Genomic DNA, 14,891 nt, shown 5'->3' with positions numbered 1-14,891 from the left:
ATTCAGATTTGGGGTTTGGGTTTATGACCTTTTCTATATTCAATTTTAACATGAAGTTTATGAAAACTACATAAAATAAGTTGTATAAGAAACAAACCTCTAGCCTTTCAATAGTCTGCCTTCAAGGAATGCTGTTAAATCACGCTTCTAGAGCATTCTTAACAAAACAGTCTGCAATCATGGTACATGAACTCTGACTGCGCCATCTAGCCATTTGCTGCTTCTGTTAAACGTGACCTGCAGAAAAATTGGACTTATGCTATATTTTGTTTCTTTATGATAGATTTAAAAAAAATACCCATTATGTGAAATACATTAGAAATGCAGGTATCTGTCTTGACTATAAGGTTCTATGCTGAATGATATCACATGACTGGTGACAGCACAAGAGATAACAGATAAGCTGAGCTGGCTCACAAAATTCTCATTAAAGTCAAGGACTACACAACAGCTTTTTATTGTAATACAGCATCACTGATGACTTTTCATTTCATTATAAATTCAAAACTCATTAAAGGAAACATGTTTTGTGCCATTCCTCACAGTGTGTGTATAAATCCAGGGCCAGAATCTGGAAACCACCCCAGGTTATATGAGTTCCCACAATCTAGACCATGAACATCTCCTCTTCTTCGGGCATCACATCATTCACTATAATCTGCTGTCAGGTGTCAGGGTGCATGGGGGAGCACACATAACATTCAAATACCACTGTTTATTTACCTCTGCTAGGAAATAATTAACCATTATCAATCCCATTTTTGCTCAACTCACATATTGCATCATACAAATATCAGAAAACAGCCTAATGAACTATGAGTGTATGTGGGGCAGTCCCTGTGGGTGTAACTCTGGACCGTCTTCTGACTGCTGAATAACCTGAATAGCCCCAATATCCTTCCTTCCCTCTCCCTCACAATCTTTCTGCTGTCGTCCCCCTCCCAGTTCTGTCCTCCTCTTTCTCCCCTGCGGTTTTCTTTCTTCCCACTCCATCCCTTTCTTTTATTTACTGTTTTCGCCTGTCAGTTCCCTCCCCCGCACTGTATAATATTTCTATGATGCAATATATGAATTTAGCAATGAAATAAAATAAAAGCAATAGAACTAACAAGCTGTGTGCCAGGTCACTCTGATCCCTTTGCCTTTCACCCACGCTTTTGTTTGTTTTTTGTCTTTTTAGATTGTAAAATTTCAAGCATGCCTCTTTGGTGCCTCTTTAGCTTGCTTTGAGTTTGTGTGGCGCCTAGCATAGTGGGGGTCCCAATCCCAACTGAAGCCTTTGGAACCTATTGCAATATTCATAATAATGGTCAAGCAGTAAGAAGAGGTTGGCAGAGAGAGAGATAGAGGTTGACAATGAACACGCAAACAACTGAGAAGCAGAGCACACAATGTCTGAATTTACCCTTTGTTACACCCTGTCGATTTATAGTGGCACAGGTATAACTGAGGGCAAATTTGGCAGACTAATTTTTAGCAATACAGAAGAGAACACAAAAACTACAGGCCAAGTACAGTCAGTTTGACATTGACATTCTGGGGTTATTACATTTTCTCCAGTGTGAAATTACCTTTCTAACTGTAAATGAGTTACATTCTACTTTCATCAGGAACCATAACATTCAAAAACCCGTAGGAGAACACTTCAATCTCCCTGGTCACTCAGTAACAGACCTAAAAGTGGCAATTCGTCAACAAAAAAACTTCAAAACCAGACTCCAACGTGAAACTGCAGAACTGGAATTAATTTGCAAACTGGACACCATCACATTAGGCCTGAATAAAGACTGGGAGTGGTTGGGTCATTACAAAACCTAAACCTAATTTCCCCAATACTAATTTCCCCCTACTGTTACTCACACCTTCTTGTCAACTGTCTTTAATGGGCCACTTTCATTACCACTTCAAAAGTTATTTTTCCTCCCTTGGTATCCTGTTGTTAATTGATTGACTCATTAGACTGACCTCACACTTGGTAATGCAACTCACATCTTTTCATGTATTTATACCTGCTCCCGTGTTTTCCACTCCATGCATCTGATGAAGTGGGTTCTAGCCCACGAAAGCTTATGCCCAAATAAATTTGTTAGTCTCTAAGGTGCCACAAGAACTCCTCATTGTTTTTGCTGATACAGACTAACACGGCTACCACTCTGAAACCTATAAACAAATACATTTGTAATGAAATATGACACCGTAGAGAATCCTGCCTGCGTTGGATTTTTATTACACTTGAAACTCAGCACAGGTTCATTGAAAGCTTTCCTAAATTTGTGATTCTTCTGAGCAAACTTGGGTCCAATTTTAAATGAATCTGGGACCATTTATAGTTTTACATCAAAATCAGGTGCAATTCTTGGCTTTGCCTGATTGCAGCAAGACACTGTTTCACCTGAGTTTGGCTTTGAAACATGTAGGGGTTTTTTTAACCAAAATCTCAATTATCAAAATGTAATTATGGACGAATGAATTGATGTCACCTCAGGACAGGATGCAGAGTTTAAGTTTCTTGACACCTTAAATGACTGCTTCTTGGAGCAGCTGGTCCTGGAACCCAGCAGAGGAGAGGCAATTCTTGATTTATTCCTAAGTGAAGCACAGGATCTGGTCCAAGAGGTGATATAGCTGGACTGCTTGGTAATAGGGACCATAATATAATTACATTTAATATCCCTGGGGCAGGAAAAACACCACAGTGGCCCAACACTGTGGCATTTAATTTCAGAAAGGGGAACTACACAAAAATGAGGAGGTTAGTTAAACAGAAATTAAAGGGTACAGTGCCAAAAGTGAAATCTCTGCAAGCTGCATGGAAACTTTTTAAAGACACCATAATCTAGGCTCAACTTAAATGTATACCCCAAATTAAAAAAACATAGTAAGAGAACCAAAAAAGAGCCACCGTGGCTAAACAACAAAGTAAAAGAAGCAGTGAGAGGCAAAAAGGCATCCTTTAAAAGGTGGAAGTTAAATCCTAGCGAGAAAAATAGAAAGGAGCATAAACACTGGCAAATGAAGTGTAAAAATACAATTAGGAAGGCCCCAAAAGAATTTGAGGAACAGTTAGCCAAAGGTTCAAAAAATAATAGCAATTTTTTTAAAGTACATCAGAAGCAGGAAGCCTGCTGAACCATCAGTGGGGCCACTGGACGATTGAGGTGCTAAAGGAGCACTCAAGGATGATAAGGCCATTGCGGAGAAAGTAAATGAATTCTTTGCATCAGTCTTCATGACTGAGGATGTGAGGGAGATTCCCAAACCTGAGCCATTCTTTTTAGGTGACAGATCTGAGGAACTGTCCCAGATTGAGGTATCATTAGAGGAGGTTTTGGAACAAATTGATAAATTAAACAACAATAAGTCACCAGAACCAGACGGTATTCACCCAAGAGTTCTGAAGGAACTCAAATGTGAAATTGCAGAACTATAAACTATAATCTGTAACCTATCATTTAAATCAGCTTCTGTACCAGATGACTGGAGGATAGCTAATTTGACACCATTTTTTAAAAAGGGCTCCAGAGGTGATCCCGGCAATTACAGGCCTGTAAGCCTCACTTCACTACCGGGCAAACTGGTTGAAACTATAGTAAAGAACAATATTGTCAGACATATAGATGAACATAATTTGTTGAGGAAGAGTCAACATGGTTTTAGTAAAGGGAAATCATGCCTCACCAATCTACCAAAATTCTTTAAGGGGGTCAACAAGCATGTCGACCAAGGGGATCCAGTGGATATAGTGTACTTAGATTTTCAGAAAGCCTTTGACAAGGACTTTCACCAAAGGCTCTTACACAAAGTACGCTGTCATGGGATAAGAGGGAAGGCGCTCTCATGGATTGGTAACTGGTTAAAAGATAGGTATAAATGGTCAGTTTTCAGAAGGGAGATAGGTAAATAGTGGTGTCCCCCAGGGGTTTGTTCTGGGACCAGTCCTATTCAACATATTCATAAATGATCTGGAAAAGGGGGTAAACAGTGAGGTGGCAAAATTTGTAGATGATACAAAATTACGAAAGATAGTTAAGACCCAGGCAGACTGCAAAGAACTACAAAAGGATCTCTCAAAACTGGGTGACTAGGCAACAAAATGGCAGATGAAATTTAATGTTGATAAATGCATAGTAATGCACATTGGAAAGCATAATCCCAACTATACATATAAAATGATGGGGTCTAAATTAGCTGTTACTACTCAAGAAAGAGATCTTGGAGTCCTGGTGGATAGTTCTCTGAAAACATCATCTCAATGTGCAGCGGCACTCAAAAAAGCAAACAGAACGCTGGAAATAATTAAGAAAGGGATAGATAATGGGACAGAAAATATCATGTTGCCTCTATATAAATCCATGGTACGCCCATATCTTGAATACTATGTGCAGATGTGGTCGCCATCGGCACCAACTTTTCCCGGCGCCGGTGGGTGCTCACCCCTGCCCCACCCCTGCCCCGCCCCCATTCCAACCCCTTCCCTAAAGTCCCCGCCCCAACTCTGCCACCTCCCAGCCCCTATTGGACTCCTTCCCCAAATCCCCGTCCCAGCCCCTCCTCTTCCCCCGAGCGCGCCTCATTGCCCCTCATCTCCCCTCCTTCCCAGCACTTGCTACCACGAAACACAAGTACTGGGAGCTAGGTGGAGAAGCGGGACGCGGCGCGCTCACGGGAGGAGGCGGAAGCAGAGTGGAGGTGGAGGTGAGCTGGGGTGGGGCAGGTAGCTGTCAGTGAGTGCAGAGCACCCACCAATTTTTCCCCGTGGGTGCTCCAGCCTCGGACACCCACGGAGTCGGCGCCTATGGTGGTTGCCGCATCTCAAAAAAGATATATTGGAATTGGAAAAGGTTCAGAAAAGGACAACAAAAATGATTGGGGTATGGAAAGGCTTCCGTATAAGGAGAGATTAATAAGACTGGGACTTTTCAGCTTGGAAAAGAGACATCTAAGGAGAGATATGATTGAGGTCTATAAAATCATGACTGGTGTAGAGAAAGTAGATAAGGAAGTTTTGTTTACTACTTCTCATAACACAAAAACTAGGGGTTACCAAATGAAATTAATAGGCAGCAGGTTTAGAACAAATAAAAGGAAGTATTTCTTCACACAACGCACAGTCAACCTGTGGAACTCATTGCCAGAGGATGTTGTGAAGGCCAAGACCATAACGGGGTTTAAAAAAGAACTAGATAAATACATAGAGGATAGGTCCATCAATGGCTATTAGCCAGGATGAGCAGGGATGGTATCCCTAGCCTCTGTTTCCCAGAAGCTGGGAATGAGTGACAGGGGATGGATCACTTGATGATTACCTGTTCTGTTCATTCCCTCTGTGGTACCTGGCACTGGCCACTCTTGGAAGACAGGATACTGGGCTAGATGGACCTTTGGTCTGACCCAGTAGGGCTGTCTTTATGATGTGGTTTGGAACTGAAGAAAGTGTTTTCCCAAACTAGTAATGGGCCCAATCCACAAAGTTCATAGCTGGATTTGTATCTGGAGCCCCCAACTTTTCCGATGCTTTGGGATGCTTGGATTCAAGATTTCCCATCTCTAGTACCAACACTGGTAAAGAAAATCCATCACACTGCACCCAGCTCTAAGAATGGACACTTTTATTTTACTTGACCAAATTTAGTATTTGTATATTAGTACATTATTTACATAATTATTTGAACTGCGGTTTACAATCATTGCATACATTGGGGAAGACTGTTTGTTTATAAAGCAACTGAAATGTGCAGAGCAAGAGCTGAACTGACACTGAGGGAGGAACAGAATGTTCAGAATCATAAGGGATGACCTCATAAAAGTTGAGAAGCTCTGCATGACCTCAGCTGCCCTGCACAACCTTAGTTGATTTCAGAATTCAGAATGATATTACTCTTTCTTCTTAGAGACTATAGTAGTTTCCTATGACCATTTTTTCAAAAGAAGACACTAATGTTGGGTGTCCAGTTTGAGACACCATCCTTAGGCCTAATTTTCAGAAGTACTGAGCACCCACATCTCCATTTGACATCATTAGGAGCTGATGTCTCAGATTGAACATCCTGACAACTAAGGCACACAAAAACTAACTAGTTCAATCAATCTTATAATCTGAACTGCTAACATTGAGCTAAAGGTAAATAATAATCCCTCACTCTCACAAAGTGTTTGTCATCAGTAGATCTACAAGCATTTTACAAAGGTCAGTATCATTATTCTCATTTTACAGATGGGGAAAATGAGGCACAGAGAGGTGAAGTGACTTGTCCAAGGTCACACAGCAGACCAGTGGCAGAGCTAGGAAAAGAATGCAAGTCCCAGTCAGTGCTCTGTCCTGTAGGCCCCATTGCCTTCACTGTTGAACTGTGACTGCATTGCTATTAAGTGAGGTTTTCAACTGAGCTAAATTAGAAAAACTCTCCTATGAAGAGAGATTGAAAAGGTCAGAATTGTTTACCATAGAGAGGACACGGCAAAAGTATACAAAATAATGAATGGTATAATAGGTAAGGTGGATTAGGAGCTTCTGTTTCCCCTGTCTCATAACAGAAACAAGGGGACATTCGAGGAAACTGAGAAGTGGCAGATCCAAATTGCTAAAAAGAAACACTTTATCATATAACTCATAATTAGATTGTGGACCTTGTTGCAACAGGATGTCACTGAGGCCAAGAATTTAGCAAGGGTCAAAGAAGGATTGAACATTTACATGTATAAAAAGAATATCCAGTAATAATGGTTAATGTTAACAAAAAAAGTACTGGAAATCTCATGTTTCAGATTCTAGCTATTAGGGATTCAGATAAAACCTTTGTGTGTGTGTGGGGAGGGGGAAGGGCAGATTACCCCACATTTACCTGCTGTTTGTTTTCTTGCACCTTCCTCTGAAGCATCTGGTGCTGGCCACTGTCAGAGACAGGGCACTGGACTAACTGGACCATGGATCTGAGCCAGTCTGGCAATTTCTGTGTTTCTGTGGTCTCTTACAAATGGACAAGGTTAAAAAAAAAAAAGAGATGGGAAGTAAGTTAGTGTGCAGTGAGGTTACTCCATGCCACATGGGAAGTATACAGGGTATTGACCCCAATACAGATCATCAGCAGGACCTTCCATACTAAAGCACAGACCTCTACCACTGGCACTAAAAGAGTAACTCTCTTAGTTAGCAGTTGTTATTCTTTATGTGATCTAGCCACTAGCAGGGGACACAACCCAGACTTTACAAATGTGTTGCACAGTGTATTTTGAAGGAGCAGGCCATTGGTGCATTTTTATGGTCAAACTGTAGTTTGATCATTTGAATGCCCTGGCACACATTATTCAAGCATGGGAATAATCACAACTCTTGGTTGTTTTACATGTTTCCTTTACTTTCCCTTTATAAGTATATATTGAAAAAACAAATAAGGAATTCTATGCCAAGAGCTATGTTGATCCAAAGAGATGGTTGCTAACCAAAATGCACAAGTTCTGCATTAAAGTTCACATTAAAGAGAAAATATGTCCTCCTAGTGATTAAAACATCAGTTAAGAAGTGCATACTTATGGATTTAAGGAGTTCAGCATAAAATCATAAATACTATTTTTATGATTTATATTTTTCAGAGCCCACTACACATCAAATTCTGTTCTACCCCAGGTCCCCAGTGCTACAGTGACTTCTTGTGCCCTTGTTGCCAAGAAGGCTAATGCATTTTGGACTGTATAAGTAGGAGCATTGCCAGCAGATTGAGGGATGTGATCATTCCCCTCTATTCAGCATTGGTGAGGCCTCATCTGGAGTACTGTGTCCAGTTTTGGGCCCCACGCTACAAGAAGGATGTTGAAAAATTGGAAAGAGTCCAGGGAAGGGCAACAAAAATTATTAGCGGGCTGGAGCACATGACTTATGAGGAGAGGCTGAGGGAACTGGGTTTATTTAGTCTGCAGAAGAGAAGAATGAGGGGGGATTTGATAGCTTCTTTCAACTACCTGAAAGGGGGTTCCAAAGAGGATGGATCTAGACTGTTCTCAGTGGTACCAGATGACAGAACAAGGAGTAATGGTCTCAAGTTGCAGTGGGGGAGGTTGAGGTTGGATATTAGGAAAAACTTTTTCACTAGGAGGGTGGTAAAGCACTGGAATGGGTTACCTAGGGAGGTGGTGGAATCTCCTTCCTTAGAGGTTTTTAAGGTCAGGCTTGACAAAGCCCTGGCTGGGATGATTTAGTAGGGGATTGGTCCTGCTTTGAGCAGGGGGTTGGACTAGATGACCTCCTGAGGTCCCTTCCAACCCTGATATTCTATGATTCTGTGACTCCATGTGAGGCATAGAAGATTCCAAACTGATGCATATTCCAGGGAGGAAGAACTTTCCTAATTTAATTTCTTAGTCTGCTCTCTTCTTGCTCTGCCCCTTTAAAATGTCCTCTTCTGCACTCCACATCAGTCGCAAGTTAAATCATGCCTGAGATTACCACATATCCTGCTTGGTGCTGGTGCTTATTCTTCAGAGAGAGATTGCTGAGACTATTAAGCTCTGTGCAGCACAGAGGTGCCCATGAAATTAAAGACTGTATAGGCAGCTGTGCTTTTTACTGTTTGCTACTTTTACTGTGCAGTTTTCACAGCTTGTTTACTGTGGTTTATTCCTGCTTCAGGAGTCCAATGTTAGTCTGTACTGTCCCTGCAGAACTCAAACTCACCTGTCAGTATTGTAGAAACACCTAATTGGTTAGACATTTCTACGTGTGCTTATACATAAGGGAGGGTTCCTAGATGACATAAGAAAGAATTAACTGAGATCCCATGTTTATCCAAATGTTTAGCTGTCTCTCTGTCTGGTGACATTGTAAATTGGTTCTTCTGACTGCCATAAATTCCTGCTTTGACCATAATATTATATATTATCACAGACCACTCAGATATATGCCATAAAAAGCAACTCTCTTTGTCTTTAGCTGACAGTTCTTTGTTCTAGTGAATAGGATAGATAGCATCTTTGTGCCATAAAAGCTAACCTTCTGTCTTACTTTAATCTTAGTGAGGAGGTGAAATACCTCTAGGATTCATTGTTTTATCATTATAAGATAGGTCACGATCCCCTCTAATGTGGCTGCACTGTGAGGAAAGGGAATAATACACAACTTGTGTAAGAGCCACCTAGAAAAGCAGTCCCTGGGCTTGTGGGAGCACACAAGCTAATATTTTGTAAGCAAAAGGGCCAAATCTTGCAGCCTTTGCTGACCGCAGTAGTCATTAGTCACAGAAGTAGTTTCTTTGGGCCATTCAGTGGTGATATGTAGCCTGGTGTAAGTCAGACTCTCTTATACTTGGTTAGATTCCCTGAGACATACTTACAACCACTTATCAATGTGTAAGGGAGTCCAAATTAGTGTAACTTACATCTTTTACAGGCTGTTTGGAGTGTAGGTTCGAGCAGTGTGTGGCTATTTTAACTTTCACATTCTTATACTCTCCTGTTAGTTACTTGCCTGCTGCATTCCTTTCTTCTGGCCCCTTAGCAGACATATTACATCAGTTTAGATTCCGTTACATTCAGAGGGTCAAAGTTAGACTCAGTGGGACAAATTCTGAGGTGATGTGAGGGAAGGTGTAAATTACACCTTTGTAAGTGGGTGTGAAACTAAGTAAGTGTGAGCACCAGGGGGTCTTGGTGTAACATACATGTTGTAGGGGCTGGAAGGAGGTATGAATTACACAAGTGAGGCTCTTAATAGACTTCTTTAGACTCTCCTTTGTAGTTGACCATTTTAATAGGACTACCTGCATGAGTAAAAATACTTGCATGAGTAAGAGTTGCAGGATTATGCCCATAATGATTCTGCATATCTTCAAGTTTTTATAACATGCATGCTATTCTTTATAATGTTCTAAAAATTACTGAAAAGGAAGAATAATATAATTGGAGATGTATTCCTGATTTAGATTGGGACTATGCACTTTCCTTACTCAGCTGAGCAAAGTTGAGAAGAATGTTGATATATTCCCCTAACTGAAGGAAGAACACTGTTTTTGTTTCCTTTTATAAAAGAACACCCACTAGAAACCTTTGCAATCATACAACATGCAAATCATGCAGTTTTCTCTATGTTCTGCTTGGAACTGCATTTCTTTTGATGAATGGCAGATATATAAACTTTCATCAAATCTCTCTTTCACACACACTTACCCTCACACACCTAGTGTTAATTGCTAATTTGCTCTACTGTTGTCAGTAAAACGAGGTAATCAGGGTTTATGTATGAAGCTGTTCTGCCTCTGAGGATCCAATGACTAGAAAAACACAGAATCTTTTGAAACCATTCTCTATCCCCTTTTTGGTAAGTGCTATGCAATGTGACTTTAGCGTCATTCACTGCCCACCCCATTATGTTAATCTTTCTGGCTTTACATAATCTCCCAAAGACCAGCCTCTGCTAGGAACTCTACACTTAGCTGTCAGAGACAGTAACACAAGAGCGTGCTCAGTAAAGGCTTGCTTTATTTCATCTATAACATTTTGTGCAAGAGCAATGTTCTTTGAATCTGGTGTAACTGCTTTAACAAGGTGTTACTGTTGAGTTTCTGCATTAGAAGCTCATCTTAACAGAAAAATGCAAAGCAGGAATTGGTAGCAGTTAGACAGCTATTTGGAAAACATAGTTTCTATGCAGGATTTTAAACTACTGAAATTAGGTTTGGGGTTTTTTTATCTTCAAAAGAAGAGCTAGTAAGACTAGACCACAAGTGCTGGGCCAGATAAACTGAAGCTTACTGTATTTTTTTTTTTAAACTGTAAGGACCATAAGTATGAGACACCGAGAAGTTTCTGCTAGTGAAGCAAATGCATTATACCCAGGGATAGGACCTTCATGTACAGGTAACAATATTACAGTCAGCTCTGTGCATCACATGAAGGACAAACCTTACCTCACCAAAAGAAGAGGATGTCCCAGTGATACTTGGACCGTGAACCAAGCTACTGGTACCAGTACTCATGTGCATAAACAAACCATCAGCAATCAGTTCCCCAGCTTGGGTAACAGCGAATTAAACCGCAGCGATGAATGCTACACAGGTAGGTTTTGTATGACTAATGTTTTGTATATGTGTGCTCCCACAGCAAACATATTTTTGGTGAATGGGATAGTTGTAGGCATAAAGGCCAAACTCTGTTCTTAGTTATATGCATGCTGTCCCAGCAATATTAATGGGGTTGCAAAGGTGTAAATGAAGACTGAATTTGGTCTGAAATGCTTTTCATCCTAAACTCTTAAAATTATGATTCTACCAATGAAACCCTGCAAGGATCTGTGGTTTGTGCTTCCTGCTGAGTTAAAAAAGACTGCATGTTCAAGTGTTGCATTTTGAAATCCCAGAGGGGTCCCGGGTCTAGATTTTGCTATACATTTTAATTCCAGTTAGTCTCTCTTTGTTCCTAAGGATGATGAGTTCTGTGTCATTGAAACTTTTGCAGCTTTCAGAAAGGCCTGGTCTAGCATAGCTCGTGGAAGTGGCACTTGCTCCCATGGCTGTACTAAATGCTATGTCCTATGCTGAGCACTTTGGCAGTAAGAGCAGGGCTGACTCATTTAGGCTCACCAAAGAGCCCCAAATGGAGGAGCAGGAAGAGGAAGTATTTGAAAGTGATTTATCTGAAATTATTAACAGCAGCTCAAAAGGAAGAAGGACGCTATCAAGAAACAGTTTCTGCATAATTGACCAATAAAAATACCTGTGTGTGATAGTACAAACTATTGCTAAACCAAGAGCTGGTCTAGTGCACTAAGAACAGTGCTAGGAGTAAGGCACTTCTGAAGTCTAATCCTGGTTCTGCCACTGATTTAGTTTATAGTTCTGGACAAATTACGTAGGCCACAATCCAGCAAAACATTTAAGCAGGTGCTTAATGTTAACTACAAGAGGTCCCATTTATTCACATGCTTAAAATTAAGTATATACTTATTTGCTTTGCTGGATTGAAGCCTTAACTTCACTATGTCTGTTTCTCCATAAGTAAAATGAGGAAACTAACACTTAATTAGGATGTGGTGATGTTGAATATTTGTATGCTAATTATTATGACCCTTCCTAAACTGACCACTGCATGGGCTGGAGTGTTAGGTTATATATAATAATAGTGAGCATGGGGATGTCAGAGAGTCTCGAGTGTTTATTAAGCAATTCTTTGTTCTTGGCACAGTCTCACTGGTTTAGTGGCACAGTTACTGCTGGCATAGCAGCTCTGCTTAAATTACATTATTGTGATGTGACTTCCAAAAATACTTACGACACGCACTTGTTTGAAAGGAGGCATGTTTTTTCACAAACTGTAGTCTTTGAGGTTTTAAAAAGTCTTTGTTAAGCCTATCCAATGCTCACATTGTGGCTGGAACTGTGCTGGCCAGTGCTGTGTACATAATGTATCTATATGCTGGGTTTGTAAACATCACAGGGACCAGGCTTCTAGCCAAGTTATTATGACCAGTGTGAACAAGGATATTTTTAGAAAAAATCCTTCATAGAGCCATGCTATAAAAGCATGCTCAAGGCATGGGATAATAAATAGCACCATTTGGGTAACTTCAATTCCTACTCCACTGCACAGATGGTGCTTGAGCCCTATAGTAACAAAAGTTGTGGCTAGTACAGGATTAATGTAAGGGTGAATATGGCCTAACAAGTAATGGCCCAATCCCGCAAAGTCTTGGTCACATGGTTGTCAGCAGTGAGATTATTCATGTGAGTATGAGCTATTTGTGTGATGAAGGATTTGCAAGCTCGGACCCTAATAACATAGGAAAGATATTATAAAAGTGTGATTCTAAGAAGCGTTATTTGGCCCTAGTTAGCTGGACATGCTCTGTCCTTTTCTTTTTCCTAAATACATTGGAAATGGAATCTAGGTTTCCTGAGCAAGCTTGAATCATTGTTGATCTGAGTAGGGCTGCGTAACTCCCTATCTCATTCCAGTCACAACTTTTCCCACAAGTTGTATCTATATCATGCTATTTGAAACTGAGGTTGACAATGTATATTTGCCTTTTATATAGTGTCTTTGATCAGCACATTGTATGGTATACCCTACATTTCAGTGAAGAGATTCCTGTATGTCTACACTACAATAAAACACCCACGGTTGGCCTCTGTCAACTGATTTTGGCTTGTGGGCTTGAGCTGCGGAGCTATAAATTGCAGTTAAATTGCAGTATAGACCATTAGGTTCAGGCTCAGGGACTCTGCCCCCTCACAGAGTCCCAGAGGTCAGGCACTAGCCTGAGCCTGAATGTCTGCACTGGGATTTTGCAGGAATTTTACAGCCCTGTAGCCCGAATGAGCCTGAGTCAGCTGACACGGGCCAGCTGTGAGTGTTTAATTGCAGTGTAGACTAGTGTAGTTTGGACTAGAGCTGGTTGAAACCTGAAATTTCTGTTCTGCTGGAAATTCCAACACTTCAAAATTTTCTGTCATCCCAATTGGAAACAAAAAGTCAACATTTTTCACAAAACAGAAATTCTGAAAAAATTGTTTTGGAAATATTGAAACAGCCTTATTGAAATGTTTCAATAAGGTTGACGTGCTTTGTTTTGACTATCATTTTTACTTAAAAGTCAAATGATATGATTGAAGCAAAGCACTTTGACCTTAAAAAAATGAAGTGCTTTGACTTTGTTGAAACAAAACATTTGTTTTCATGGAAAATACATTCCTGCTAAATGTTTAGATTTTGTCAAATCAGCATTTTTTTTTTTTATGGAAAACTGTTTTGTTGGAAAAATTTTGACCAGATCTATTGTGGACATCTCATTAAGACATCAAGTTTGAATATTGTGCCTTACCAACTAAACTACCAAAACCACGTCCTGTTGCACCTTTCAATGTCCTTGGATGTCTGCTATCCAAGCACTTGTCAGACCCACTTCTACTTAGCTTGTGAAGTCTGACAGGACCACAGTTTGATGATGTGATATGGCTGGAAGATAGTCACTTCTAGGACTGCAGAGTCAAATTTACCTCCATGCTACTACTCTAACCTGTTTTATATTTCATGGTTTTGCTTTTTTTGTGACTGATAAAGGGAATACAGTAGGTGTAGAGTATTTGAACTTTAATAAAGTGTTTCTTTGTGTCACAAAATCTTAATAGAAAAATATATTTAAATTAGCTGGGAGAGAGTTGCTATCATATATGGATTTAAAACTGGCTGTGTATCAAGATGGAGGGGGACTATTTTAATTTTCCTGGGATGTGATCCTGTAGGTTTCACTTCTGAGGACTCTCACCTCCTTTTAAGTTGAAGTCAATAGAGTCAAGGACATTAAGGCCAAGATTTTTTTAAACATTGGAGTCTAAACTTAGGGTCCCAGGTCCATACTTAGGTTTCTAAATAACTGGTCTGATTTTCATAAGTTTTTGAGCAACCAGCAGTTTCCAGTGACTTCACTGGGAGTTTCTGGTTGCTCAGAACTTAAAAATCAGACTTGTTATTCAGGAACATACATAGAAATTTAGGCCCCTAACTGTAGGCTACTATTTTTTTTTAAAGTCTTTGTCTAAAAGTCTTGCAGGAGGTGCTCTGCATTTTACAGATTTAAACTACTGTTTTTCCTGTATCTCTAATTTCGTCCCATGTAATGTTCCTCACTTGAGTTTTGGCAATGAAAACTAGGATTATGCACTTCAAAGGGATCAGGAAGGGACCTGAGAGCTTGGCTGAAATCCTTGCTGCACACCCACTTGCCTGAGAGCTAATTATGATTTTAAATTGTGATGTTTAATCAGATTTATAAAATGTAAACCACACTTCGCCCAGCATGTTTTGTCCTGTTTTTAGCCATAAGGCTTCATTGATTTTTGGCTGAAATGTATCTCTAGGAATGTAAAAAGAAAAGGAGTACTTGTGGCACCTTAGAGACTAACCAATTT

General features: G+C 40.2%; 1 protein-coding gene across 1 annotated transcript in view; it reads left to right on the top strand.

The window, feature by feature from the left end:
- Window positions 1–10,409: 10,409 nt before the first annotated feature.
- Window positions 10,410–14,891, top strand: part of RANBP3L (RAN binding protein 3 like) — a 58,601-nt gene continuing 54,119 nt past the window's right edge. The window contains exon 1 of the mRNA XM_074952484.1: window positions 10,410–11,043. Within this exon, the coding sequence (XP_074808585.1) occupies window positions 10,776–11,043 (268 nt within the window). The 5' untranslated portion in view covers window positions 10,410–10,775. The remainder of the gene's footprint in view (window positions 11,044–14,891) is intronic.

The sequence above is a fragment of the Natator depressus genome, chromosome 5 (genome assembly GCF_965152275.1).
Source record: "Natator depressus isolate rNatDep1 chromosome 5, rNatDep2.hap1, whole genome shotgun sequence".
Lineage (NCBI taxonomy): Eukaryota > Metazoa > Chordata > Testudines > Cheloniidae > Natator > Natator depressus.
The sequence above is the reverse complement of the archived record's forward strand: the minus strand, read 5'-3'. Positions and strand labels throughout refer to the sequence as shown.